General features: G+C 53.1%; 9 protein-coding genes across 9 annotated transcripts; 5 read left to right on the top strand and 4 right to left on the bottom strand.

The window, feature by feature from the left end:
• Window positions 1-319: 319 nt before the first annotated feature.
• On the top strand, window positions 320-1,735 carry SETTUDRAFT_159629 (glycoside hydrolase family 5 protein; the record flags this gene model as incomplete). The annotated part of the gene is made up of 2 exons (XM_008024862.1): window positions 320-859; window positions 914-1,735. The coding sequence occupies 2 exons, from the start codon at window positions 320-322 to the stop codon at window positions 1,733-1,735; spliced, it is 1,362 nt and encodes a 453-aa protein (XP_008023053.1).
• A 2,987-nt stretch (window positions 1,736-4,722) lies between these two features.
• On the bottom strand, window positions 4,723-7,764 carry SETTUDRAFT_147537 (uncharacterized protein). Its single transcript, XM_008024861.1, has 4 exons — window positions 7,050-7,764; window positions 6,687-7,001; window positions 5,293-6,635; window positions 4,723-5,233 (listed from the first exon to the last, which is right to left on the bottom strand). The coding sequence occupies exons 1-4, from the start codon at window positions 7,646-7,648 to the stop codon at window positions 5,037-5,039; spliced, it is 2,454 nt and encodes an 817-aa protein (XP_008023052.1). The 5' UTR covers window positions 7,649-7,764; the 3' UTR covers window positions 4,723-5,036.
• A 609-nt stretch (window positions 7,765-8,373) lies between these two features.
• On the top strand, window positions 8,374-9,667 carry SETTUDRAFT_167760 (uncharacterized protein). The gene is made up of 5 exons (XM_008024860.1): window positions 8,374-8,516; window positions 8,649-8,864; window positions 8,948-9,011; window positions 9,060-9,117; window positions 9,164-9,667. Exons 1-5 carry the CDS (start codon window positions 8,466-8,468, stop codon window positions 9,288-9,290), a joined length of 516 nt encoding a protein of 171 aa, XP_008023051.1. The 5' UTR covers window positions 8,374-8,465; the 3' UTR covers window positions 9,291-9,667.
• A 4,353-nt stretch (window positions 9,668-14,020) lies between these two features.
• Window positions 14,021-16,066, top strand: SETTUDRAFT_167758 (uncharacterized protein). The gene is made up of 4 exons (XM_008024859.1): window positions 14,021-14,407; window positions 14,462-14,844; window positions 14,899-15,301; window positions 15,349-16,066. Exons 1-4 carry the CDS (start codon window positions 14,250-14,252, stop codon window positions 15,983-15,985), a joined length of 1,581 nt encoding a protein of 526 aa, XP_008023050.1. The 5' UTR covers window positions 14,021-14,249; the 3' UTR covers window positions 15,986-16,066.
• Window positions 16,067-16,255: 189 nt separating this feature from the next.
• On the top strand, window positions 16,256-17,515 carry SETTUDRAFT_159625 (glycosyltransferase family 8 protein; the record flags this gene model as incomplete). The annotated part of the gene is made up of 1 exon (XM_008024858.1): window positions 16,256-17,515. One exon carries the CDS (start codon window positions 16,256-16,258, stop codon window positions 17,513-17,515), a length of 1,260 nt encoding a protein of 419 aa, XP_008023049.1.
• Window positions 17,516-18,024: 509 nt separating this feature from the next.
• SETTUDRAFT_26441 (uncharacterized protein) lies at window positions 18,025-20,017 on the bottom strand (the record flags this gene model as incomplete). Its single annotated transcript, XM_008024677.1, has 4 exons — window positions 18,025-18,238; window positions 18,314-19,362; window positions 19,412-19,599; window positions 19,645-20,017. 4 exons carry the CDS (start codon window positions 20,015-20,017, stop codon window positions 18,025-18,027), a joined length of 1,824 nt encoding a protein of 607 aa, XP_008022868.1.
• Window positions 20,018-21,770: 1,753 nt separating this feature from the next.
• Window positions 21,771-22,544, bottom strand: SETTUDRAFT_167757 (uncharacterized protein). The gene is made up of 2 exons (XM_008024857.1): window positions 22,412-22,544; window positions 21,771-22,354 (listed from the first exon to the last, which is right to left on the bottom strand). Exons 1-2 carry the CDS (start codon window positions 22,515-22,517, stop codon window positions 21,954-21,956), a joined length of 507 nt encoding a protein of 168 aa, XP_008023048.1. The 5' UTR covers window positions 22,518-22,544; the 3' UTR covers window positions 21,771-21,953.
• A 512-nt stretch (window positions 22,545-23,056) lies between these two features.
• Window positions 23,057-24,466, top strand: SETTUDRAFT_37738 (uncharacterized protein; the record flags this gene model as incomplete). Its single annotated transcript, XM_008024720.1, has 1 exon — window positions 23,057-24,466. One exon carries the CDS (start codon window positions 23,057-23,059, stop codon window positions 24,464-24,466), a length of 1,410 nt encoding a protein of 469 aa, XP_008022911.1.
• Window positions 24,467-25,118: 652 nt separating this feature from the next.
• SETTUDRAFT_175956 (uncharacterized protein) lies at window positions 25,119-25,564 on the bottom strand (the record flags this gene model as incomplete). Its single annotated transcript, XM_008024856.1, has 2 exons — window positions 25,291-25,564; window positions 25,119-25,265 (listed from the first exon to the last, which is right to left on the bottom strand). Exons 1-2 carry the CDS (start codon window positions 25,426-25,428, stop codon window positions 25,119-25,121), a joined length of 285 nt encoding a protein of 94 aa, XP_008023047.1. The 5' UTR covers window positions 25,429-25,564.
• Between the last annotated feature and the right edge of the window lie 11 nt (window positions 25,565-25,575).

Below are 25,575 nucleotides of genomic sequence, written 5' to 3'. Positions count from 1 at the left end.
AATCTTTCCAAATACTAGCAACAACATATGGTGCTCACGAGTTCACTCATCGAACAAATCATGCTCGCTACTCACACATCTTGTTCACACCTCAGGCGTAAGCCAAGAAGAGGCCTGTGGCAAGTTTCGTGGAGAAGCCGTGCCAATGCAACATCTCCATGCGATCCTCTCCGCCACTGACCTGGGCAAAAGTTACGTATATATTCCCGTGTGTCCCCCAACTGCGTCGCTCACTTCAGATCAGTCCTCGCCGTCTCAAATTCTGGGGCTCCACTCCTTCTATCCCAAGTTGGGAAACACAGCCTATTCTTAATACACCATGTTTGGAGGATCTTCACTCGTCACTGCGCTGCTGGCGGCCAGTGCCCTCGCTTGGACGCCCAAACACCGCGAACTTGCTGCCTTCAACCGAACAAGCAATTCCTTCTCAAAACGCGCTCATCCCCTTCCTAGCTGGAAAATCAGAGGCGTCAACCTCGGCGGCTGGCTGCTGTCAGAGCCCTGGATGATGAGCGGGGAATGGTCAGACATGGGCTGCGGCGGCGCCTGCTCAGAGTTCGGCTGTGTCCGCTCTCTCGGTCAGGAACAGGCAGACATTGCGTTCAATGCTCACTATGCGCGCTGGATCACCCCAAGCATGATCGAGGACATCCATAATGCAGGGCTGAACACGATCCGGATACCGATTGGATACTGGAGCCTCCGAGGCATCGTCGACAGCAGCGAACACTTTCCCAGGATGGATCTAAGATATCTGGATGCCGTTGTGGAAAAGGCTGCGGAGCTGGGCATGTATGTTGTTATGGACCTCCATGGTGCGCCGGGAGCTCAGAAGACCAAGGACCCGTTTACAGGCCAGGTACGTTTGCTTTTTGAGCCCCTTTTCATCCTGCACATGACTGATCGTACGTAGTGCCTCCCCGTAGAATACTTGCCCGGATTCTTCACGCAACGCAACTATGACCGTGCCACCAGGTGGCTTGACTGGATGACACGGCGTGTGCACACCAACGCCGCCTACAGATCCTCCGTGGGCATCATCGGTGTGGTAAACGAGCCGCAAACCGCGCGTGACCAAGGCGGCATGCCTCAAGAGGAGATCGATACGCTGACCCAGAAGTACTACCCGCAGGCCCTCAAAGCCGTCCGCGATGCGGAAAATGACCTCGGCATCGCTGAGGACGACCGTCTGCACGTGCAGTTCATGGACACACTCTGGGGCGCTGGCAACCCCAGGTCAGACATACCCGCCGACACCAAGATCATGTTTGACGACCACAACTACATCGGCGGTGCCGTGGTAGCGAAGAACCCCGACGCCAAGCAAGCAGACTACATGTACTACACCTGCTACGAGGACGACCGGCTCTCCGACGGCGACACGCCCAAGATGGTCCAGGAGTGGAGTTTAACCGTGCAAAACGAATACTCTTCCGAATTTGACTGGCGCCTCGCCCAAAACGAAGCCTTCTACAAGCAGTGGTTTATCGCGCAGCAAGCCCTCTACGAAAAAACTCACGGCTGGATCTTCTGGACCTGGAGGACCCAGCTCAACGATCCCCGCTGGGACTACAGCTACCTCGTCTACAAAAAATGGGTGCCTACCACAGTCGAGGACCTGGATGCCAGCGCCGCGAGAGACATTTGCACAGAGTACTTTGGAACCCAGGGTATGATTGCCAAGACGAAGAGAATGACGCGGCGCGCGCGTAAACAGAGAGACACTCATATTTAGTTGGTGTTTTTTTTTTCTTCGTCTTTTCTTTTGCTCGTCCACTGCGGTTTGCCCAAAGCAGCACAATTTCTCATGTTTTTCTACAGCCACAACTCTTCGCTTCTATAGTCCCATATGTTCCAGAAATATAAATCTTATAACTCTCTTTTTTGTGTTTTCGTGCTGTGGGAATGCGACTCTTGCTGTTGAGATCCAGCTTGCCTTGCCCTGCTCTATGGTTGGCGTAAGTAGTCTTCCTGCCGCTAAAGATAAGACAACCTTTTTCTCTCTTCTGACTAGGTCCTACTAAAAAATCTTACTAGCGGGCTAGCGGCATGCTGCGCAACATAACCGACCACGTTTTCACAGGTCACACGAGGCTTCTATGCTAAGCACTAGACGCCCAAGTCACGAGCGACGGCATCATCAGACCCTTGATCGTGTGACAAAGGAGAACGGGCAAGCAGTAAAAAGCAATGATAAGCTGCAATCGTGGGCTTTTCTCTTGGGGTCGATGGGCGAGAGAGGTCAGCAGGCTACTGTGGTTTATAAGAGCGCGTAGTACCAGCCGGCCGCCGAGATTGATCGTGCAGAATAGTGTATGGAGGTTACGTCTGTTAGTGTAACGATGGCGGAAAGCTAGCGTAGAACGTTAAGTATGCGGGGCGGAGCATGGCAGGATAGGGGGTGAATGGCAAGCGTGGATCCTCTCATGAGCTTTACCGGTAGACCTAGTAGTAGTAGTACACTTGCCAGGCGATTAGGTATTCCAGCTGGTACTGCAATACCGCAGAAAGAAGAAGCCAGTCGATACTCCATGTGGTGATGCTAATACCAAACCATCACGGTTTACATTGCTGCCAAATATATATCATCCATCAATTGTATTTGCAAGCGCCATCTCCACCATCTGCGCTATTGCTCCATGTCGGAACTCACAAGTTCACTTCCGACACTGCAACCGCTATTCTCGGAGTGATACAATCCCAACAACACCCGGATCCCTCAGAATCAGTATCACCATATAGTCTGTCGTCCAGGTACCACATTGAGGAGCTCAATGCGCTAGTGTGATGATTGTCTCCGGCATATTAAAGTTCGTGTTCTATCGCACCTTGTTCGGAGATGACCACGTCCCGTATGGAGTCTTTGTCAAGCCATTTCTTCCTCCGCATATGCACACGTTTGTATTTGCCATTTTCCCACTGGACACTGTACCAGGGCTGCCGAAACATGCCTTCTACAGTGAAAAATGGGGATGGATACTCCTGGCGATAATAAGAGACCGAGAGCACATTGAAGAGAGGCGCGCCTGCTTCTTAATAGTCATGGTTCGCTGCAAAATCCAACATACTAACGAGGGATTTCCTTGGGTTCCAATCATGTGCATCTTCTTCGTTTATGACAAAATAGATACTATTTAGTCTTGGAAACGAGTTGTGCCAACGCTTTGCTAACCGCTAAAGCTCCTGGCAATTCCATTTATACGGTGTAGGCGGTGCAAAATCCCCCCCCCGCGTACCCCAATCTCGCGTGTATAGCTCGTGCCATCCGCTTCCAGCGCGGAGTACCTGGAGTGTCTCCAAGCTTCCTGAACATAGAACATTACTGAAAAATTCCAAAGGGAACTTTATCATTGGCTAGAATGAATTAGCCATGATGTTCGTTTTAGGGCACCAAGCTCCATCGGTGAGGGGAGCCGACAATACCGGTTTTGGCATAAACATACTCTCACTGTGAAAGGTCAGCACGGTGATATCAGATAAAGAATACACCCAAGGATTGGGCGTATTGGTGGTACGTTGAAATAACAGAAGCCGCGAATTGAATTCATGATGAGCGTCGACTTATATTTTCTGTCGTCGGTCCAAGGTGTCACAGTGAAGTATCTCAGACCACGGAAACCATGTTTTGCTCGCCAGCATAGGGAGTACGGGTGGTATGGTGCGCCATGCAAACTCAATTTTTGAATATTGGGTAAGAAAGCCATGAGAAGAACCACATAAGGGTCCTCAAGACCACAGACGAGCAGTGTGCAAAACTGTGTATCGTATGGTATCTCACCGATAGTCACATCACGGCCGTAGATGTGCTCGTACCAAGCTCTTGCTGACCTAGGGTTGATGAGCTGTAGTTTGCTGACAAACTATCTAGCTCTGAACCATGTGCTGCTCTTGTCTTCGTACGGCAGGACCTCCGTAACTACACCGGCGGCCACTGCAGCCTGGCTTAGACGATCATAGTCCTCTTTCGTACAATCTATTGGCTTCCAGTTGGTCTGAGGGCGCTGTGCAGGACGGGAATGGAGGACGTAAGAATACGGTCTTAGTTCAACGCTGCGCACATGTCGTGACAATCTTGGCTGATCTACTTAGTAGGCGAAAGATAAAGTCACTGATCTGTCGCTTGTTATAATGTACCGTTGGCGTCTTTTGTGGAGTGAGTTCCGACAGCGTCCTGTGCGGATTGATGTACTCGCGGTATAGCTCTGCTTCCTAGGCATGTCGAAGGCGTTTACACGTCAGCGAAAGGTTAAGTAAAGATGATTGTGGAAGATATGATGCGACATGGAGCAAAAGCTCCGTGTACAGGCTGACGAGGCTCATGAGTGTCGGGCTGGTGAACGCATGGGAGATGAGTTGAAGAGGCGCGTTTGACACAAATTATTCCGGTCGCTATGACCTTAAACACTTTGCTTCACACGATAGTCATGTGACAACACGTACGTGTTGCCAAGTCACCCGTATGGAGCCAGTGCAATTTGATAAGCATAATATTGCCGATCCCCCGCAATCATAGTCGGTCAATCAGTTTATGACCGGTGATCCTTTGGCTGCATCAGGCGGATGCATTTGTGTGATACAGCGCTGGCGCCAATATTCCCAGGGACCATGTTCCCAAAAGACGTATTCAACCTGCCAGCAAGACTGGTCCAACGCAGAGGTGAAAATGTAATGATTTTGAGACACGAGACGTGGACACGATAATCAAAATACAGCATTTGGGTAGAAACCTCAATTCAAATTCCTTTGAAGAGCAACAAAGCGCGCCCACCTAGTACCCAATCCGAGCCATATAGGCGGTATATCCTTCCAAAAACGCCAAGCTAGTGCAATCCAGACAACTTCCAAGGCCAACATCACCAGCCTCAACTGCCTCGTACACACCAACCAATGAGGCGCCATCGACCCTAGAGTGTAATAATTATGAGATAATAACAGGCCGTAAACGGGCACGATAAATCGTGATTCGTGACTCTCAGAGACTTCGTGAAAGCATAAGCGGAAAAGATCAAGAAGACTGAAAAGCAAGAATGGCCAGACTAGCTGACGCTCTGCGAAAGAGCTGAAGATAGATGCGACGCGAATTTGGCGTCAATGCCGTCTTCCTGGCCGCCTAGGCCAAGGCCTATGCCACTGTCATCATGCGTCGACTCTTGTTGTGTCGTGTTCAAGCTGTACTCGTATCCAAAACTCATGTTATATTGTGATGATTGTTGAGTAAATCGTCCAGCATTGACTGATGATCTTGCGTTAGTCAACTACCATGTAAGTCCGTGTTGTGGGTGGCAGACTTACCTTCCTGGTTAGACCCAGTATCCTGAATAGCTACATGGCTAGTATTCGACATGAACGACTGGTCAGGGCCAAAGTCGGCTTCTAGGCTGCTGTACCGGCTATCGTTGTTACTACCACTCCCGCCGTTGGTCATGCCCGCATTGAGAGGGTCGCCCATGACAGGCGAATAATTGGAAGTGGTCCAGTCTGGCGGCGAGTGGCCTAAGAAGCCTCCTATGGATGCCAGCCACTGCGCCATCTCATCTACAAAGACCTTGGTGAGCCACCATCCTTGGAAGCTAATTCCGTTCTCCACTGTGATTTCGCGCAGGGCTGCGGACCCCAGTGCACTGATACAATGCATAATAGTGCGCGCATGCGCGCCAGGGAAGCGTGAAGGTAATCGAGTTAAGAATGCGGCGATGCGATCAATGACCGACTCTGATGGATCAGCGGGCGGGTCAGGGTATGCTGCGCGATGTATCGTTCCGGAAGGCAATTGGATCTCTTGAGGCAATGGGCCTAGCATTGAGCGGATCTCCGTTGTGAGAATGTTGTATACCTCTTCATGCGCACATGAGGCAGGCAACTCGTTCGCAATGATGCGCTTGATGTTCACATGCTGGAGCCAGTCGGCGTACATGTGAGTCCGGTGGCTCTCTGCCGTGAGCATGACGGCTGCCGCGTGTGCTGCCGAGTTAACGCGGAGCATCTGTCGGAGGAGGTGAGCAAACAAGGTAGCGGGCTCTAGCTTTGCTTCAAGGACGTGGACGGGCAGGGACATGAACTTGGCAGCGATATGCGCATGAAGAGTCTTTGCAACATTGTCAAGGAACTTCAGCACCGGTGGGGGTGCGACCTGGAGCGTTAGTTGAGAGACGTTGCGAATCATCTTCTGATACATCATCCAATCACACTCTCTGATCCACGGTGCTAGCTCGGGCGCCGCAAACAACTTTTGCACTGGCACAGTCAAAGTACCATGGAATGTACCGAAGAGACGGAAAAATTGCTTCTCCTTGCAGTATCGAACGGAATCCACCAGTGACACGACATGCGAACGGTACATGGCAACAAGGTTATCAGCCGAGTCAGGGTCGGTGCGCGTGGGCAGATAGGGCTTGATATCAGGCAACTCGACGATGAAAGCGTCCGGAGCTTCAAGGATATCCGGGGTGGGGAACTTGAGTTCGTGTTCGTATGCGGACTTTGTGCGAGATTGTGTCGGTCGGAAATGCGGCGAATAGATATCAGTGAAGAGAACACCACGCGAGGAGGTTGGTGTGTAGAAAGTGTTCTGTGAATCTACTCTTGCTTCCCGCGGTGGGAACTGTGCATTGTCTGCAGCAAGGCGTGGGATGGCGCTGCAGTCGGTCAGTCTGTGTCCCTCCAGGGGGAACGAGCGTGGCACATACTCGAGGTTGAGCCTTGGGGTTCCAGAAGCCTGGCGCTTCATAGCATGGTGTGCAACGGCATTCGTGCTAGCTCGGCGCGCTTCTTCTCCATCAGCGCCATCAGTGATGAGCTCCAGATCCACGTAGTGGTACTTGGACTCTCCGCGAACACCGAGTCGCCTAGTTTGAATACCCGGGAAAATGACGCGAACAAGCTTTCCGAAAGAGGCCGGGTTGAGGGGAATAACGCGATCCGTGCCGCAGCGTTCTGCATACTTGGAGTAGACGCGGTTGCGTGGAACTGAGGTCTTTGCGACGCGACAAACTGACTGCAGCCTGTACGTTGTTAGCATCACTCCAGCCCCGAGACATGGCGCCACTCACCACAGCATGGCAAACAGCTGCTTCGATTTTTCCGATTTGGACGTCCGGTCATTCTGGATAACCTCAGCCGCAACGTCCTTGAGGTTGCGACCTTCGTTCTGGCTCAACAACTGGCGCAGTTCCTTGTCGTTGGTTGCCGCGCCCGAGGTAGAAGCCCTCTTTTTCTTGTCGTCGTGGTCAACCGAAGGCGCCATGAAGCTATGCTGTTGCGACTGCTGCGACTGTTGCGACTGCTGGGGGAGGGGGTTGTGGTAGGCGTGCTGGTCTGTTTGCGCCGGCTGCCCGTTTGGCTGCGGTTGATTCGTGGTTGAGTCGGCCGGGTAACCAAGGTACTGCTGCACGCTTTCCAGGCTCATGTTGATTAAATGGTCCTGCGCGCTGACCTGTTGCGCCGCCTGGATTAGGACGGGCTGCAGAGCTTCGCTGGTCGTGAATGGGGCGTGATACTGGGGCTGCTGGGGAAACTGGCCCCCTCGGGATTGCGGTGGCTGTTGGAATTGCTCGAACGAATGCACGCTCGTCGTCGATGCGCGCGAGGGCGGGCGATTACTCCTCGTGGACATGGACGTGTTGGATCGTGAGCGGCGGATATCAGTCATGGTGTTGGTGTGTGTGTGTGCCCGTCGTGGCCGATGTGTTCTCTGTTTACACCAAAACAATGGCACGGCAACGGCGCTCAGGAGGCGACGACACGGTCGGGCGGGTGTCTAAGATGACGGATAATGGCACGGGGGATAGCGAGGGCGCGCTGAAGCTATAGATGAGTGCCGTAGGCGTGTAGGCCGGGCCGTCGATGGGCTCCGCTGCTGCTGGGCTGCTTGTTTGTTTTCGGACCAGGGACCTGGCCGACACGTTGTGCTGTCAGATAAGATGCCAAAAACGCGGAGGAGATGACCCAGAAAGAATGCCCAGCTCCAAAAGGCGTCGTCGGCGCTGTCGGGTGCCCTCGGACGGGTTTGTTGTGGGAGAGTGAATTCGATGTTTACGCTTTTGTCTGCACTTGGTCGCACCTGCAGCAACGGACTGGCCGGCGCGCATGGGCCAGCCGCATCACATGACCATCGTCATTCTTCCACCCGCAATCTTACCACGCGTCTGATCGCCCAGAAAAAGAAATGCTAATTTGGCCCGGGTTGCATGCTGTTCACTGAGATTGGCATTTCATGCAGCCGGGCGCGCGCACGCCAGGTGTTCTGGCCGGCGGCTGCTGCAGCGCTTCGGCTGGCTCGTGAAAGGCGGTGACGTATTTAGCGATGACGAGCCCACTTGCTCCCATCCCACAATCTCTCCAGGCTACCCGCTCCCGCTTCCACCCCTCGCAAACAACACCTTGCATCCCATCTCCGACCGAACAGCCACTTCGCTGCATCTCTACTCCAGATTCCTCGCGACATCCCACGAAAAACCATCTCGACCATGTCTATCCAGGACCGAGCCCAGGCCCAGCTGTCGCAGCTCGACAAAGAGGTAAGCCCCTCCGCTCGCTTCCGCCGGGGGACACATTGCCAAAATACACGATGCGTGTCTGGCGTTGGCGAGCTGCCCTGGCCTCCCAGCCTTGGAGCGGTGCACACTGATAACGTGTTGTTGTTGTTGTAGCTGTCCAAATACCCCGCCCTCAACAACTTTGAGAAGCAGACGTCGGTCCCCAAGGTCTACATGGTCCTCGGCCTCGCGGGCCTGTACTTCTTCCTCATCTTCTTCAACATCGCCGGAGAGTTCCTTGTCAACATTGCCGGATTCGTCCTGCCCGGCTACTACTCGCTCGAGGCTCTCTTCTCCGCAAGCAAGGTCGATGACACCCAGTGGCTGACCGTACGTACCCCGCCCTGATAGCCGGAGTCATTGCACTTCACACGGCACGCCGTATCGGGAAGGTGACTAACAACGCTCACTAGTACTGGGTGACCTTTGCTTTCCTGACCGTCTTTGAGAGCGCCGTCAGTGCCAGCTACTGGTTCCGTAAGTACACGTGGCCCACCGCATGCGACGCGCGACTGACTCTGGCAGCCTTCTACTACACCTTCAAGTTCATCCTTGTCCTCTGGATGGCCCTCCCCCAGACATCGTAAGTTGCTCGCTCAGACACAAGGGCATGAACTGACGCCTTGCAGTGGTGCCCAGATTGTCTTCCGATCGTTCCTCCAGCCCGTCTTCTCGCGCTACTTCTCCCAGTCTGGCTCTACCGCCGCCGACCTCCGTGCCAAGGTCGACTCCGCCGGCAAGCCCCACGCCTCGTAGACCAGTCGTAGCTACAGCACTCCTGACAGTCGCATGACCAGATCAGTTTAAGCGCGAGGAAGTCCATAACCTGCCATCTGCTGTGCGGAGGCCAATCGATACGGACTTTCCGAGGCGTGCGGCTGTTGTAGCTTGGAATCGCATCGCGGGTGAAAGTATATAGATACGGACAGTGTTCACAAATGGTTTAGCACAGGATAGGAGACGGACATCCTTACATGTCATGATTACTCGGGCAAGAAGCAATGCATTGGGTAGCAGGTTGCTTTCTTTGGCTCAGGAGTTTAAGAATTTGCCTGTGAGCAATAACATCATGTACCAACAGGGCACCTGCCTTTTGGCAATGATCAATTACAATTATGCCCATACGCTTCATGCTTACGTAAATTTCAAGATGGCAAGGTCTACTTTTGGTGCTGCTTGTAAATTGAGGCATAAATGTGTTGGCGTACAACTGGCCAATACCCCACATTATCCGCTGGCGTGTACCCGCAATTGCTCGTCTTGCAACTGATGCCGATGCATGTCGAATGTTAGAACCAATCACGCATTATGCAAATTTCTTTTGGAGTGTATCTCCGTTGTGCTCGCCTGATCATGATAAAACTTTTCTTCTCAACGGGCGAGCGAAGCGTGTTTGCCGCAGGAGCTCTACGTGTGCAAAAGTACAACATTTGGGAATAATTTCTAAGGAAACAAGCGAGATATCAAACCCTACACTGCTCTGGTCGGTAAAAAGAGAAACTGTGATGGCTAGAAATTAATACAGAGCACATCAATGAGGAGGATGACAGGACTCGGCATCTGCTGTGTTTTCAATGATGAAGTGCGTAGACAGTTCACGATGCCAGCGTTGACAGAAGAAGAACGTTGAGAAAAAAGAATACGTTCCCTGCAGACTAATCACTCAGCAATACTATTATACGCCTTACACTCGCTCTTTATTCTAGAGAAGTAGAGTGGTTAAAGGACTGCAAGCGTTGAATACTTGCCCATCATTCCAGTCTGCAAAGGGGTTTGATGAGATATACTGCAAACCCCGGTCATCCACACGACGAAAGAATTCTCTGCTTCTGTAGGCAAGCAAAAGATATTTCAGCCATCTTGAGAAGTTGTCCGCATTTGCAGCCAGACAACTCCCCCTTCATTTGGCGCTAAACCAAATCGGACCAAGTTTGTCCAGAGGCCCAGCGTGGTGACCGATGACTTTTGCGCATACATATGCCTCAACATTTTTGACCATATCTTCGGCATTGCGCGAGTGAAACGCAATCGTTCTCTGTTGAAACCACCGTCAATCAGCCCGAGAATGCAGGAACGAGCCCATGCCGTGTCGACGCGTGGCGGCGTCAGCGGTATTTCATCGATATGTCGATGTGTTGCAACGCAGCAACAGCAACCTTTGAGCATGTCCAGCGAGAACCACTGAGACCGATGGTACAGTTACTGCATAGCTGCCCAATATCAAGCTGCAATGCCCAAGATGACAGCAGGCTGAAGGCGTTGGAGCCAATGGACGCGCCTTGTTCTACAGGCGAGATGGTCCTCCAGAATGCGCTGCGCTTGCAGTTCCCTTGGTGTGGCGTTCTTTGCACCAGTCGCATTCGAGGTGCTTGCAGGTAGTGTGATGCGGACACGACATCAGCCGGATGGAACACCCGTTTGTCCTCATTTGGCCACCGTTCTTTTCGAGCTCGGCTCCGCGTAGCCATGTCGGGACGCCGTGCATTCGTCCGATCGGTTTCAACATGCCCGGTGGATGCCTTGTAGCATCGCTCTCCCCACCATGTTTCACCGGCCATCTCCTCACTCTTCGGTTCATTGTTTAGACCCTTCCAAATGTCACTACACGCTCTCTAACCAGAACTACTTTGGTATGTGTGTTTCCAATCACATACAGCTCTTCACTTTAGGTTCGTGGCTAGTGACAGATGCAGATATGTATCTGGCTATCGTTGGGTGCATCAGCGAATGAATGGTCGCAAGGCTATAAACCGACATGATTATTGCATGCTGATCGTGATTACAGGAATCGAACAGGAACGAAAGAACAGTCGGTGTGATTGAGTTTGCTTTTCCCAGGACCAGTTAATCGCACCATCTAAAGATCAGCTTAAGCAAACAACGGATAATGGACCTCATCGGTCGAGAGCATCCAACAAGTGATGATAAGCCGCCATGGGCAGGCATGGTTTTCAAGCAAAAAGTGTACTCGGATGCCATGCTTGAGCTTCTGAAGAGACGGTATCCACAAGGTGCAAATCTGCGTGAAAGGAAGCACATGGCCGCAATCGAGTTTCTGCAGCAAGAACTGAGAGAGATGCAAGCAGAAGAAGCAGCTCTAGGATCCCAGACGTATCCTAACGTCTTGGTAACTGACGTTGTGTTACATGGTCGTAAGCATCAGGGAAGCATTTCACCGCCCCCGTCGCCGACGACCTCATACCAGCCGCCAGCGGTTACGGATGATAACTATCATGGAATGAAAGTCGTGAATGCAATGTCCTTGAAACGGCCGTCCGCTGCGTCGAACACGAGTCCTGGCCAAGAGATTGTCTTCAGCGTTGCAGACGGGCCTATAGCGCAGCGACAAAAGAGAAAGAAGATGAGTACAACAGAGAAGATTGCGTACAAGCAGATGAGGAAGATTGGGGCTTGCGATAGCTGTAAGCGTCAAAAAGCCAAGGTATATAGCCCTGGGTGCATTGGAAGATTAAGAGATGAGCGTACAAGGCTGATGTGATGCAGTGTACCCATGCTAGTGGTGTAACGAATGGACTGGGTGATTCTCAGGCCGCTGGTAGCATGCCAAAAAGGTCAGTCAGTTAGAGTATTGTTGAAAATTACTCACGTCGTGTTCCAGAGATGGTGCGTTGCATGTAGACACAGCACCAAAACCCGACACAACGAACGAACAGAATGCACAGATGCAGGCTCTTGAACACTCGCGAGAACCATTACAGCAGCGCAACGCCCCCTTCCAAATACCATCTATCATCACGCCTGCTACAACACCCGAAAGCCCACAATGGTGCCAAGACACGCGAGAGAGCGCACAGTTGGAGTTATCTGGGTACGTACCTGTTTCAGCCACTTCAGCATCTTTCAATGTAGCGCCAGGCTCTACATTTGAATTCCAGAGGAGCACCATTGACCCCCAGCTGTTGACGATTGACCTTCCTGGTTACGTTGGCGCCAACCAAACAAACGAGAGCTTTTCCGCGTACTTGGCCCAGAGAGGGATACCGATTGGCATGCCGTACCCGGACAGCGTTCCCGCGAACGTGTGGAGCCAATTCCAAGGATACCATCTGGACGGAACTAACGCAGATTAAGACAAGTTTATTGTTCCAGACAGCTGGAGCAACGGATCGCATGTTGTCTCTTGACAGGAAATATGCGCATATTGCCAACTCGCCAAATCAGCCATTCAGCTTCTGGATTCTTACTGGAATATTCGAAAGAATATTGTAATTTGTTGCCCCTCTTCCTAGTGTTTTCTCGTACGATTCTCGTACACTGCACTAGGAGCATGCGTCGTCTGTTTCTCTCGTCAACTACCTGGATGTTCGCTCTGATCATCCAAAGCTCTTCATTAATTGTACTATTATTACCGGAGAACTAGGCCACAGCAAATCGCCCTCTACGGAAGTCCGTCTTATGATGTCAGCTAATATGCAGTGTCTACCACTATGACTAACGCAGGCCGAGTATGGGCATGGAATATGCAGAAACGAGGGGAGATTGTGAGGTGCACAGACATGTTAGCACTGGGACTAAGAAGTGGCTTGTTGACGCCATTTCTGTGGCTAATGCTCTGGAATCACACAAGGGTACGTTGACATTATTAAAGAGATGGCCAGGCTGGAAAAGGAAGACTGGAAGGATGGGCTATATCTGTTGTCCCTTTGTCATCGACTCGTCTTGCCTCGTGCACCTGCGCCTCTGATGCGTCGGCTGGCGCATTTCCTTGGTGTGCGAACTAGTATATGATACTCGTGAAGCACAGCGATCGAATAGCTCCGGCTGGCCACATACTTTGGGAGGATGCACAGGCCATACCCATCTACTTACCGAGGCCGGCTTGCTTCCCTCTGCTAGAACATCTAGCGCTTTCTTTTCACTCTCTGCTGTTATCGTCTCTAGACCAGGCTGTTGGTCTAGGGCTTGCTCGAGCTTCGCAATGTCCATGCTGGTACATGTACAAGGTTCTAACGCGGTATTGAATAGGACACGATGGTCGGCCAGCCCGGATAATGGCGAAGGTTCGTCGCCGATGGGCAGTAGTGTCGCAGCCGCCGCCACTGCGGAGCATAGAGCGACTACGCCAAGCGCAGCAGAGATGCCGTAAACAACGCCCGATACGTTCCGAAGGTTCCACATTTACGATACGACTTTTCTTACGACGGCCGCTAGATTGTACATTCACTTGCGAGGGCGACAGCTCGTTAGGGGGCACATGGATTCGGATATAGGGGCTTTCCTATGTAGACTGATTGTATGCTTGGTAGCCGTTACTGCATGTGTTATGAATGAACGACGATAGAATTCTGCAGCGCGCGCGTCATGTCGTGGGTATGACTGGCGGCGATGACAGCAGACGTGGTGTCTGTCAGCTTGTCGTGCATTGCCGGCATGGGATTACTAGTTGGTGTCCCGAAGCGGCATCCAACCTCGGCCCATGGTCACCAAGTCGAGCTGGTACTTCACGACACCCTCCTCGCACGTGCCGCACTGCACCCTCGGGACCCGCCGTTGCACTGGCGAACTCTTTCTGATTGCATTTCTTGTAGAGCAAGGGAAATCGCGCTGCGACTACTCGGCGGCCTACGTGGGACGCGCTAGAGAGCTGCCGCCGTACTTGGCCTATTCAACATCGCCCCCCAGGTCTCTCCCGGCCGTGGCCACGCCTGCTCCACGCCGACACACACGGGCGGCGTCGCCCTCCGCACCTTCAGCATGATACAAGCCACGCGCCGCTGGCTCAGGCGCAACCGCACAAACTTTGCCATTGGCGCCGGCGTGCTCGGGGCGGGCTATCTGGCGGGGCAGTATCTCGTGGGCAAGCTCACCGAGGCCAGACAGCGCATGAGCGAGGACCGCATCGCCAGGGAGAAGTGCGCCGCCACCTGTCCACGATGCAATGACTGACTGCTAACCGCGCCGCACAGTCTGCGCCGCCGCTTCGAGCAGAACCAGGAGGACTGCACCTTCACCGTCCTCGCCATCCTCCCGACCGCCACCGAGAACATCCTCGAGGCCATCCCCGTCGAGCAGGTCCTCGAAGAGCTGCAGAAGCAAAAGGCAGAGCGCCTGGCCAGGAGCGTCGGCCCCAGCGAGCTCGCCAGCACCGCGCCCCCAAGCGTTGCCGACACCACCGAGGAGGATGCAAAGAGCTCCAGTTTCCAGACGGACAGCTTCATCCATGCCAGTCAGATCGCCACCCATGGCGATGCCAGCGCCGCCCAGCCCGAGCCCAGCCCAGAGGCCCCGGCCGTCGAGAAGCAGCCCAAGAAGAGCAAGGCACAGTTGTGGAGTGAGATGAAGATTAGCTGTACGTGCCTCGCCCGCGACAACGCCGACATGCGGAAGCTGACCTGACCACCAGCAATCACCCGAGCCTTTACCCTGCTCTACACGCTCTGCCTCCTCACTCTCCTCACGCGCATCCAGCTGAATCTGTTGGGCCGCCGCAACTACCTCGCCTCGGTCGTGTCTCTCGCGGCGCCCCAACCCGCCGCCGAGGGGTTGCGCATCAACATGGAAAACCACGACGACGACAACTTTGACCACGCCTACGGCAACGACTTTGAGACGAACCGGCGGTACCTGAGCCTGAGCTGGTGGCTGCTGCACAAGGGCTGCTTGGACCTGATTGAGAAAGTGCAGGCGGCAGTCAAGGAGGTCTTTGGTCTCCTGAACCCAAGAGAAGAGATCACTCTCGAGAGGCTGTCTGAACTCACCCTCGAGGTGCGCAAAAGGGTCGAAGGCGCTACGGAAGAAGAGCGGAGGTATGTTGCCCCATCTCTCACTTCGGATGCCCACTAACAATCACCAGAACATGCAAATGGCTCTCTTTTCTCCTCCCACCTCAAGACCAGGAGGACTATGTCCTGCGCGAATCGGGCATGACTTCATCCTCCGAGTCGACATCACCCACTACGACTACGTCTCTTCGCCGCCTCATTGACGAGACTTCGGATCTGATTGACTCGCCGGCCTTCACCCACGTCCTCACTCAACTTCTCGATGCTGCCTTTTCCCATCTCGTCGACGACAAGATTTCTCAGCTCTCATACAAGATCCCGCCCGTTTCCGAAAGCAATGCTCGCATACAAGAAATTGTAGGCAGCGATGTCAAGGCCAAGGTTGCGAACAGTCTGGCCGTCTTCTGCCGACAGGCACACAGCATCGGCAGCGGAGCAAACAACGACTACCTCGCCGCCATCGAGGCCGTCGGCGGGCTCGAGGCATTTGCAGCCGTGGTATACTCGAGCAACTTTGAATACGAGAGTCCGGAGGTGGCGGCTTTGACTCAGCCTGCTGCAGAGACGCATCCACCGGAGACGAAGCTAGCCAAAGATGGGGCTGCCCTGAATGACACGGCTAATGCCAGTAATGAGAAGGGAGACGATCCGTTTGAAAGTGCCTGGGGCAAGGCGCTCGCCAAAGAGGACGACGGGCTGAACTATTAATGGGCATGTGTACGATATAGGAAATGGTGCTCGCCAAATATTGGATTCTTGAGATACCCGTAATATGAATCTGTAACCAACCGCACTTGCTTCTTTCTTTGCTCAGCATCTACCGAGACGCTAGCCTCTCTTCACTGCCTTGCGTAAGTCGTGACGTCAGCGGGCCAAGCAAATTGCAACTGCATACACCTTCGCTCTATTTGACTTTGTCCATTCGCCAATTGCAAGTGTCGTCTTCTCTCCAGACCCTAGGATCTACTACATCTCAAAATGGTGACCGAAACGGGACTTGGCGACACGCCGTCGAAAAATGCCTATGTGACGCTCCTCACGCGGCCCTCCTATCTTGCCGGTGCTATACTCCTCGCCTACACACTGAACAAGCATTCACCGTCTACGCCGCTGATTATATGCTACACCCCCGAGACCCTTCCAGAATCCTCGGTCAATGCTTTTGCCGCTGAAGCCAAGCACTCCAACCTCATCCTACAGCCTGTCGAGCATCTCCGCCTGCCTGAGGACGGGACCGCCCATGGCATGGTCGCCGAGCGCTTCATTGACACATGGACAAAGTTGCGAGTCTTTGACTTGTGGGACATGGAGCAAAATTGGGAGCGGCTGTGCTGGCTCGACGCTGATATGATGATCTTCTCGGACCCTTCGCCCTTAGTATTCAACCAGCACAACGACGACTACCTAACTGGAGGCGACGGCATGAGAACAATGGCCGTACACACGTGCGTCTGCAATCTCGACCATGATTCCTGGGCCCCAGCAGAATGGACAAAAGAAAACTGCGCAATGACGCCTCTGACCGCGCCCGACCAACTGGCTCAAGTCAAGCCAGAACCCTACACGCTCTCCAACTTCAACTCTGGCACGTTTCTCTACCGCCCATCGAAAGCCCTAGCAGATTTCGTGCAGCAAAAGTTTGAACAGCTCGGCAATGCCAAACTGCGCGCCATGAAATTCCCCGACCAGGATTTCCTCAACGAAGCCTTTGATGGCCGCTGGTCGCCGCTCTCGTGGCGCACAAACGCCCTCAAAACATGGCGCTACTGGCACCCCAACATCTGGACCGACGACGCCCAAGTCGCCGTTCTGCACTACATTGTCGACAAGCCGTGGGCCGCGCGCAACAAGCCCGACGGCACGGCAGGCTATCTGGGAAAAGACGGCGAGACGCACAAGTGGTGGTGGGACGAATTTGAGCAGTGGCATGCAGAGCGAGATGCACAGGGCGAAACAGGCTTGTTGCACATTGTGCACAAGTACGTGGCGAGTGCCGATGGCAAGGAGAATGCAGAAATGAAGGCTATTGGCGGTGGAGCCCAGGACTACGCGAAGAAGTGGGATGAGAAGACTGAGATAGACAAGCATGCAAATACCACGGGCGCCGACCTGCAATTGACAGAGGCCGCGCAGAAACTGGCGGATGAGTATGGTCAGGGATCCCATGGACCCATACTCCGGAAGCCCATGCTGGGCGAAAAGGGACATGGGCCGGTTGTTCATGCGAGGCGTGGGTAGGTGTTACGTTGAGTTGAGTTGATGCATTCAGGCTGCTATTGTTAAGCATGTATTTGTTTAATTGATATACTCGAGCAGCATGTTGAACCTCCATGCGAAAGAAGATAAATGTCAGCAACAAAAAGTGTAGCAGTAAATGAAGAATAAGTTTGTACTATCCAGCAATTTTCCCCCAGTAGAAAAAAAAAGAAATCTTGTCTAAGATGTTTTCCCTTCGGAAGAATGTGCCTTTCCCTCGCACTAGATTTCCAAACTACTTACGTACTTGGGGGCCAGCTTCCTCGGGGAAACTTTTCCACCTCCCAAACCCCAACCCCACCCATTTTTTTTTCTTTTGATTTGCCATGACGCGGAAATCTCTTTGAAAGATTAGATCGACTCCAATGTATCTCCATTTCCACAGCCTTCCCTGTCCTCTCCTGTCCTCTCCTCTCTTTACCCACTTGATTCCCCCCCCCCGGCCCCCCTTTCACCCAATACACGCACACCCACACGCAAAAACCTCGACCTCACAGCAAATCAATCAAATCCCTACTCTCACTCCGACCTTGCTCCTCTCGAGTCCTCGCCCCCTCTTCCTTTTCCTCCTTCTCCTTCTCCCCAACCACCGCACAAGCAGCCCCCGCATTCGCAAGCACTACATCCCCGTTGTGCAGTGCTAGCTGGTGGCGTCGCAGTTCGGATGCAAAGCTTTGTTTGGCCGGGGGACAGGGCGGGAAGATACTGGTGTGAAGTGTTAGTATAAGTGTGTGGGAGAGCGGATTAGGGCGAAGAGAAAGGAAAAAGGGGGGAACGTACATTTCAGGTACGGATGTGGATGTGTCGTTTTGGATTTGCGAGGCGTGTTCTGAGGGGGGAGTCGTAGGCGTCGTAGGCGTAGGAGGCGTAGGGGGAACATGAATGGAAGTAGTCGAAACCTCAACACCATCCCCCTCAATCTTATCCTTTTCGTTTCCATCCCCCGCATGTCCCGCATCCAACCTCCCGATCCTCACGCCCACGCTATACAGCCCCAGCGCATGCGCGGGATCAAACAGAAACTGCAACTCCTCATTTCCCACTTGCAGTTTCCCCTGGCGCAGCAGACTCAGCGCCGCAAGCGCAGAATGGCACTGCTTGTAGCCTTGCAGGAATGCGCGGTCGACAGCCTCGTCGCACGCGTGCTTGCGCCCTGTTTCGACGCCGCGCGCAAACCCCGCTGCGTACTGCGCTTGAGCCGTTTCGGCGGCTTCGGCGCGGGAAATACTACTCGTGGCACTGGCTTTCTTGAGCTCGGCGAGCAGAGACTCGCGGATAAGTAGTTTGTACTGCGTTTCGCGCATTTCCTGCGCTGCCTCGCGGAGCCGCAGCGTCTCGGCTTGGAGGCTGAGTTGGGCTTCGGTGGAGGCAAGCGTGCTGCGGAGTGCGAGCTCGGCTTGTCGCTGGGCGTGCTCAAGTTGCAGGCTGCTCATGGGGCGGTCACCTGTCTCGCCGGCGTGGTGGGACATGAGGTGTTTCTGGCCTTGTGCGAGGAAGATCTCGAGTTGCTGGATGTGTTTCTCGCGGAGCTGGAGCGAGCGCTCGTGGGCTTGGGCGTGGGCTTTCAGGGCTAGCGCTTCGGTTTGCTGGTGCAGGAGCGTGGTTAGCATGGTGGAGAAGGCGGCGTCGACGTTTTCTCGGTGCGAGGCTTCGAGTGTTTGGCGGAGCTCAAGCGCTTTGCTGCGCTCGGCGTGGAGCTCGCTCTTGACTTTGATGAGTTCGGCGCGGAGCCGGACGACTTGCTCTGGTTGCGCCCAGTCGCGCCGAAATTCGTATGGCACATGGTTGTTGCGAGGTCCTGTTGATGCTTCATTGGGAGGAAAGGCGTGCTGCTATGGTTAGTCTTGTGTGAACTCAGGGGTGGATTGGAGATATCACCTTGGAGCCTTGAAGTCCAGACTGGCGGGATACTCGTGACTGGAAATCAGGGCGCATATGCGGTGGTATGCTATGGGTAGGTTCGGATGGTCCTGGTGCTTGCTGTGTGGCTTTCTGCTGGGTTTGATGGTTCATGTCGCCATTGTTCAGGAGAACAATTGCCTCGTTGATCTTTTCAGGCTGAACATCTTGAACAGTATCAGCCACTGCCATCCTACTAAGAAGTCACTTACTAGGACCAGACAGTGCGATGTCTTTGGTCTCAACAATCTCCTCAGAGTCTGGCTGCTCATCGGGACTGCGCTTGGAACATTCAATCTCTGCTCGTGGCTTGGGAGAATTGCATGGTGATGTAAGTACATTGTTGCCGACATCAGCCGAGACTTTGAGCTCAGCAGTTCCGTTACATTTGCTGTTTTCGTTATCCCCGCCATCTTCGTTGACTTCAAGAGATGTTTCTGAAGCAGTGCCGAAGAACTTCTCGGAACCTGATGTGCTTTCCTCACTTGAAGAGGCTTGCGCAGGCGATGCCTCAGTGATAGTTGGAACGCAAATCTGGGCGTTCGCATTCATCTTGGTGTGCACGGGACGTTCAGGCGTAGCCATTGAGCGGGTTATGATTGCTGGGAGTGAATTGCTTATGAGTAAGTCGAAGAGACCCAGGTTGGCCCAACGTACCTGAGAATGGTGCAAGATAGGTTGGAGTGTAAGATGGAAGTTTCCCTTGTTCCGCAGGCGATTTGGAAGTTTTTGTGGGGGTTCGGCCAACTAGTGATGCAATATAAGTAATGGAAATTAAAGCAAAGAAGTAAAAATTAGTGGAAGTAAAGGAAAGAAGTATGATGTGAAGTACCGTAAAGTACTGCAGATTAATGTAAAGGAATGCAAATTCAAGAAGACTTACGGTAGAGATATTGGGCAGGAAGACCGGTAATAGATGATGCCCCAACAAGGAACAGTCAGGTAAAGGGAGATGAAAGCCCAGGTTTGAGAGTTTCTTTGGTACAAAAGCCGCTCTAGCAAGATGATGGATGAAAGTGGAAAAGCCCGACACAGTCGTGCTTATATAGGCACAGAGAAACGGATAAAAGTGACCATCACATATGCTTCCGAGAGTAAATTGATTGTAAGTAAAGGTAATATTCCACCGGATCCAGACTACTGTCTCTCACAAATAACACCTAAAAAGCGGTCAGTGTGATTTCGGCACTGATTTTCGATCTCACCCGTTGGAAACGCGTAAAATACGGCTTAGCATAACTTTCGTGATGCGTCTTACAGCTTGAGGATGTGAAGCACGCTGGCTTACATGAAAGCAACTAAAAGCTCCTTTTCCTCGACATCTGAACTACCTTTGATGGATACTTCCTTCATGTTCAGTGTAGATAATCGACAGGCTCCGGACAAAGCCCACATATTCGCAAAATCCTCCAAGGCCGTCCATCCTCACTCGGTCTCTTTGAAGCCAACAAATATGATGAAATGGCTGAATCTCAACGACAATAGCAGAGGGAGGCGGCACCTTAGTACTGTATCTGATGGCTCGGTGTCATAAAATTCGATCCAAGAAATGTGCTCGGGATATGGTCAAGGCCTCCAGATGTTTAACCGATGTAGAGACCCAATGCATTAAAAAGTTGTAAGGTCAACCCCTGATGAGTCAGATACATTCAAACGACAAGCGTGGATGTAACAAGGAGACAGCATCGATTGCCCAGCCGAGCAAATGCAGTGTAATGGCATTGCTGGTTTCATTATTATGGGGAATATGAGCAGTCTCAACACACAATGTCTCGAGACTACGGATCCCATGGGCGTTGATGACGGTAGAGGGAAACGTCGTTGTATCTTGCTGGACAGCTTATGTCTCCGAAAAGATATCTCTGAAGTCTCTATGCTGATTATAGAAAGGTGTCGTAACTTGGATGCGTATTTGACTGCGGCTAGTAGATCAAATTATTGCGTGTCCATTGGTGGGACATGTTGCGGTGCAGGGTATTCCTAGGCAGTCGGCCGCTCGAAACTCCACACACTGAGGATATTCAGGGTGTGAGACTGGTTCTTGTTCGAGCCTTCCAGGTATTTGATTGTCATATGGAAGCATCCAGAGCCTTGGTGCCATGAAATGTAGCGGATCCGATGAATGCGGCATGTAGAACAGGAGTTGCAAGTCGGTTCAGGTAGAAATATGTTAGGCAGAAACTATGCAATGCTAGTTAATGATGGCAGTTTTTGCGTTGTCGTGTCTTCTTTTTCGGCGTGGCTCTGAGAATATAGAAAGTGCCTCAAAGGGGCGAGTGGTGCTGAGATGCAGTAAAAGGCAGAGTTTGGTCGATGTGCGCAGTGTTGATGTTGAGTGTTGAAAGGCCCTGACCTGTGATGTCGGCAGCAATTGAGAAGCTAGTCTATAATAGGCAACGTGTACACACTTAACGCCGGTAATGCCTCGCCCATCCAATGTCAAGGAAGAAACGTCTAGGAGACTGTTGTACATTCATCTGGGTATATCTTCCTGGCTCGCCGAAACTATAGGGAAAAAACATCAGACTATCCTCTTCGTCTTGCCCGATTCGACATCGTAGATCCAGCCGCTGAAGCGGATGTTGTCTTCTACCGCCTTGATGCGCAGCCACTGGATGTCCTTTTTAATCTGAATCTCGATATCATGGAAAGGCAGAAAGTCCATTTGCTCGACTTCTCTTGCCGCTATCTCGCCCCGCTTCTTCAGGACGACCGACTTTGCTGTTGCGTTGTCGAATGTGAGCATGCCGCAGTTGGTGTGCTTGACGATCATGACTTCTCTTGTGCCGAGCAGTTGCTGTGATATGATGATGGATCGAAAGGCGTCGCGTGCCGACCCCCCTGCGTTCCGGATAACATGGGCGGCTCCGAGTGGTATGCCAAAAGCCGCAGTGGGGTCTATTCTGGCGTCCATGCAGGTGACTGTAGGGTCTGGGTCAGTGGCCGGCCGCGAGAGGCGGGAGATGCATGCAGACTGACCAATTAGGTACCGCTGGCTGGGTGGAAGTGCCAGATGGCCTTGGTTAAAGGTGGCGGCATAGGCCTGGTTTCCGTGCTCCATGTTTCGCTCTCCGTGGGAAGGCATGGCGGCGGTCGGTCGGTAGGGCGAGGGGAAAGGAGGGGAGAGGTGTGGTGTGGCAGATTCTGGCCTAAGCCGGTACCTGGTCGTGGGGATTATATATGTAGCACGCCTGTCCAGGCGTGTCTACCGTGGTGGTGACATCTGGGGGCGCGGATGACGCCAAGGCAGCAGCGTGATACATTTGGCGTTGATGGCCGGGCAAGCTGCGACACATTCAACGGCATCGCCACGTCTCTGACAGGGCGGCAGGCCAACGGGCACTCGCACATTGGTGGCGGCGTGTGGTTGAGGGAGGGCGAGTTTCAGATGGCCAGGGGGCCTCAGGCGGCTTCCGGACGTTAGCGGCTTCTAGCGCATGCCAACGCCTGCACATGCTCGCACCCTCGCATCCTCCACCACGGCACTCAAGGCATATCGCGTCGTCGCCACCAGTGCGCAATCTCCGGACCGTCCCGATTCGCCTTGATCGCGTCCAAACGCCTCGCTGCTGCGTGAGGGGTTTCTTCATGTTGACCTCGCCTTGAGACGTCGACGGCCGCACAATGGACTCCGCCGCCAAAGCCCCGCCGTGTCCCATCACCGAGCTGCCCGACGAGCTGCTCGTGGCCGTGGCATCGCATCTCGACATCCAGCGCGGTCCCCTGATGGACCGCGGCGCTGAAGCCAGGCGGCGGCAGGCAAATACCGCGACTGTGCTCGACATTCATGCATTGGCCCTCACATGCCGCAAGCTCAATGCCATTGCCACTCCGCTTCTCTATCGGTGTATCGTCTCTTCCCAGACGCCTTCACGCGTGGTGAAGCGCCTGCTGCGTACCCTCGTCGCACAGCCAGAGCTCTGTCGACATATCCGCTACATCGAGAGCCCTGGATGCGTCGTCGACTCTCCCAGCGTCCGCCTGCGCGAGGAGAAATCGCCCGACCGCCTGACCAAGAGAGAAATGTCAGAATATATTGATCGCCTGTCATGCCTAAAGTGGTGGGGCGATTCCATCGACGCATCGCTTTCCGATTCTTTCTCCAGAGACCTGCACGAGCTGGCGTCGCGGCACGGGCTATTTGGCCGTCTCCATGCTGCAGCTGTCTGCCTGATGACCGTCGCCCAGAACCTGTCCCAGGCCATCATCTCGTGCGTATCCTTCTACGCATCCATGTTTGCTTGTAAACGATACTACTCAAGCAACCGTCTCCAGACATTGTGGATCTACACCCCTGGTAGCAATCCACATTACCTGCGTCGATACGACGCCGGGCCTCGACCCTCAGGTAATCCAATTGTAACACTACTTGGTCTGGAGTACGAGGATAGTTTCCGCCGCTCAAAAGCTTCCATCGTAATGGATACAGTGTCCCTTGATGGCGAGGACATTGTTGAAGGCACACTCCAACACCTTCTGATGCCTTTTGCAGCGCTGAAGCGCTTTGAGTGCCGTTGGCGCAACCTGAGCACCCTTCGTGAACACGTGAGGCTGCCGTCGCCCCCAGCGGGCATTGATCTTCCAGCATATCGATCCGTCTTGCTGACATTGAGCGACTCGCTCGAAACGCTAACCATAGACACCACGGACGCTACGTGCCAGGTCGACATGGACGAAGACATCCCTGCATTCGGGAGTTTCCGGCAATTCACTGCGCTAAAACATCTCAACGTGTCCGGTCTCGTTCTCTTTGGAGACTGCCATGGCCAAGACTACCCTCGCCTATCTGCTATCTTACCCGATTCTCTCGAAACACTGAGCATCAAAACCGAGTGGGACCGGGACATTGCTGTCGTTCTCGTCACTCTCTACAAAGATCTGTCTACCACGCCTTCTCGATTGAGGATTTTAGATTGCAGCTGTGGGCCTGCACCGAGAATGGTGGCGGAGATGCTGATGGCAGCATTTCGGACCACCGGTATACATCTCGTACTGAGCATAGATGAGACGGGTGAAACCTCTCTCGGGTATTAGCGTGGGGTATCTAGCTATGGCACCGTTGCACGCGGGTTGGCCCAGATAACCATGTGGTGAGTTATTTCCGGCCTTGTCCTCAGCCTGGTGGGGCTAAACCAAGAATAGAAAGGCTTGACTAAGCCTCAACTCGCTACACCTTACTACCTGCTACGAACGAGTAGCATGCTAATTTTCCAGTATACACTATACGGATTATTTAATATTGAATCATGTAATTCTTTCCGATATATTCACAACTCTATCTTAAAATCACCATATCGACGTGGCATACGCCGCTCTCACAGCGTCATGAGCAAGAGATCTGCACCACGACAAAATCGCTCACAGATCAAACTCTCCGTCTCTTCACGTGAAACACAGCAAAGTTTGTCCACACCATCAACTAGCTGTATGAACATCCTACAAAACCCATCTTCTGACCGCGACCGCCGGCGCCAACGCATTGTTCTCCTCGCCACATCATCCGCCGGACAACTACGCCTGCACCAAGTGGACATCGCTTCCCGCCAATCCCAATCCCGCCATGCCATCAATCCCCTGTCCAACACTAGTCACCGCGTCATAGCACCAGACTATCGCAGCGCCAGATAATCCTCCATGACTGCGCCCGGGTATCAGAACATGTAAATGACCTCCCGACCTGCACTTACTACTCCACTCTCACATGCTGCTCAATGAGAATATGCACATCGTAGGCCACGATATCGACGACATGATTCTGGGCGGGAAACGTGGGGTATTTGAAAGTGAGTTGTTTTTTGAATGCGAAAGCGTAGGCATAATGGCAGGGCGAGTGCTGAAATGTGGAGCTTGAGATTTACGAGCTTGTGGTTGGGGTGCGGGGGCTTGAGAGTGTGGTTGGAGGGGAATGGAGAGGAGGATATGAGCGGGATGCAGGAACGTGGAGAGGTGTGTGTGTCGGCTTTGGTGATGGGACGGGGGGAATGCATGCTTGCCATGGGGATGGACAGTATGGCGAGTAACTGCTATGAGGATATGGAGGTATGAATACTGGAGAATTTAGAGTTTGTCAAGGATGTCTTGGAGCTTATTGGGAGTGGCATGGAGTTTGACATAAAGTATTGATAATGATGGATGGGGGTTGA

This window comes from Exserohilum turcica, assembly GCF_000359705.1.
Source record: "Exserohilum turcica Et28A unplaced genomic scaffold SETTUscaffold_13, whole genome shotgun sequence".
Lineage (NCBI taxonomy): Eukaryota > Fungi > Ascomycota > Dothideomycetes > Pleosporales > Pleosporaceae > Exserohilum > Exserohilum turcicum.
The sequence above is the reverse complement of the archived record's forward strand: the minus strand, read 5'-3'. Positions and strand labels throughout refer to the sequence as shown.

Excerpts from the sequence above, each read along its gene's own strand:
- SETTUDRAFT_167758 (XM_008024859.1), top strand. The coding sequence starts at position 14,250 with ATGATACAAGCCACGCGCCGCTGGCTCAGGCGCAACCGCACAAACTTT. Across the intron at positions 14,408-14,461 it reads GACCGCATCGCCAGGGAGAA|TCTGCGCCGCCGCTTCGAGC; the intron begins GTGCGCCGCCAC and ends CGCGCCGCACAG. Across the intron at positions 15,302-15,348 it reads GCTACGGAAGAAGAGCGGAG|AACATGCAAATGGCTCTCTT; the intron begins GTATGTTGCCCC and ends AACAATCACCAG.
- SETTUDRAFT_147537 (XM_008024861.1), bottom strand. The coding sequence starts at position 7,648 with ATGACTGATATCCGCCGCTCACGATCCAACACGTCCATGTCCACGAGG. Across the intron at positions 6,636-6,686 it reads ACCCCAAGGCTCAACCTCGA|CGCCATCCCACGCCTTGCTG; the intron begins GTATGTGCCACG and ends GACCGACTGCAG. Across the intron at positions 5,234-5,292 it reads TACTGGGTCTAACCAGGAAG|TCAATGCTGGACGATTTACT; the intron begins GTAAGTCTGCCA and ends CAAGATCATCAG.
- SETTUDRAFT_167757 (XM_008024857.1), bottom strand. The coding sequence starts at position 22,517 with ATGCCTTCCCACGGAGAGCGAAACATGGAGCACGGAAACCAGGCCTAT. Across the intron at positions 22,355-22,411 it reads CAGCCAGCGGTACCTAATTG|TCACCTGCATGGACGCCAGA; the intron begins GTCAGTCTGCAT and ends CAGACCCTACAG.
- SETTUDRAFT_167760 (XM_008024860.1), top strand. The coding sequence starts at position 8,466 with ATGTCTATCCAGGACCGAGCCCAGGCCCAGCTGTCGCAGCTCGACAAA. Across the intron at positions 8,517-8,648 it reads TGTCGCAGCTCGACAAAGAG|CTGTCCAAATACCCCGCCCT; the intron begins GTAAGCCCCTCC and ends TTGTTGTTGTAG. Across the intron at positions 8,865-8,947 it reads ATGACACCCAGTGGCTGACC|TACTGGGTGACCTTTGCTTT; the intron begins GTACGTACCCCG and ends AACGCTCACTAG.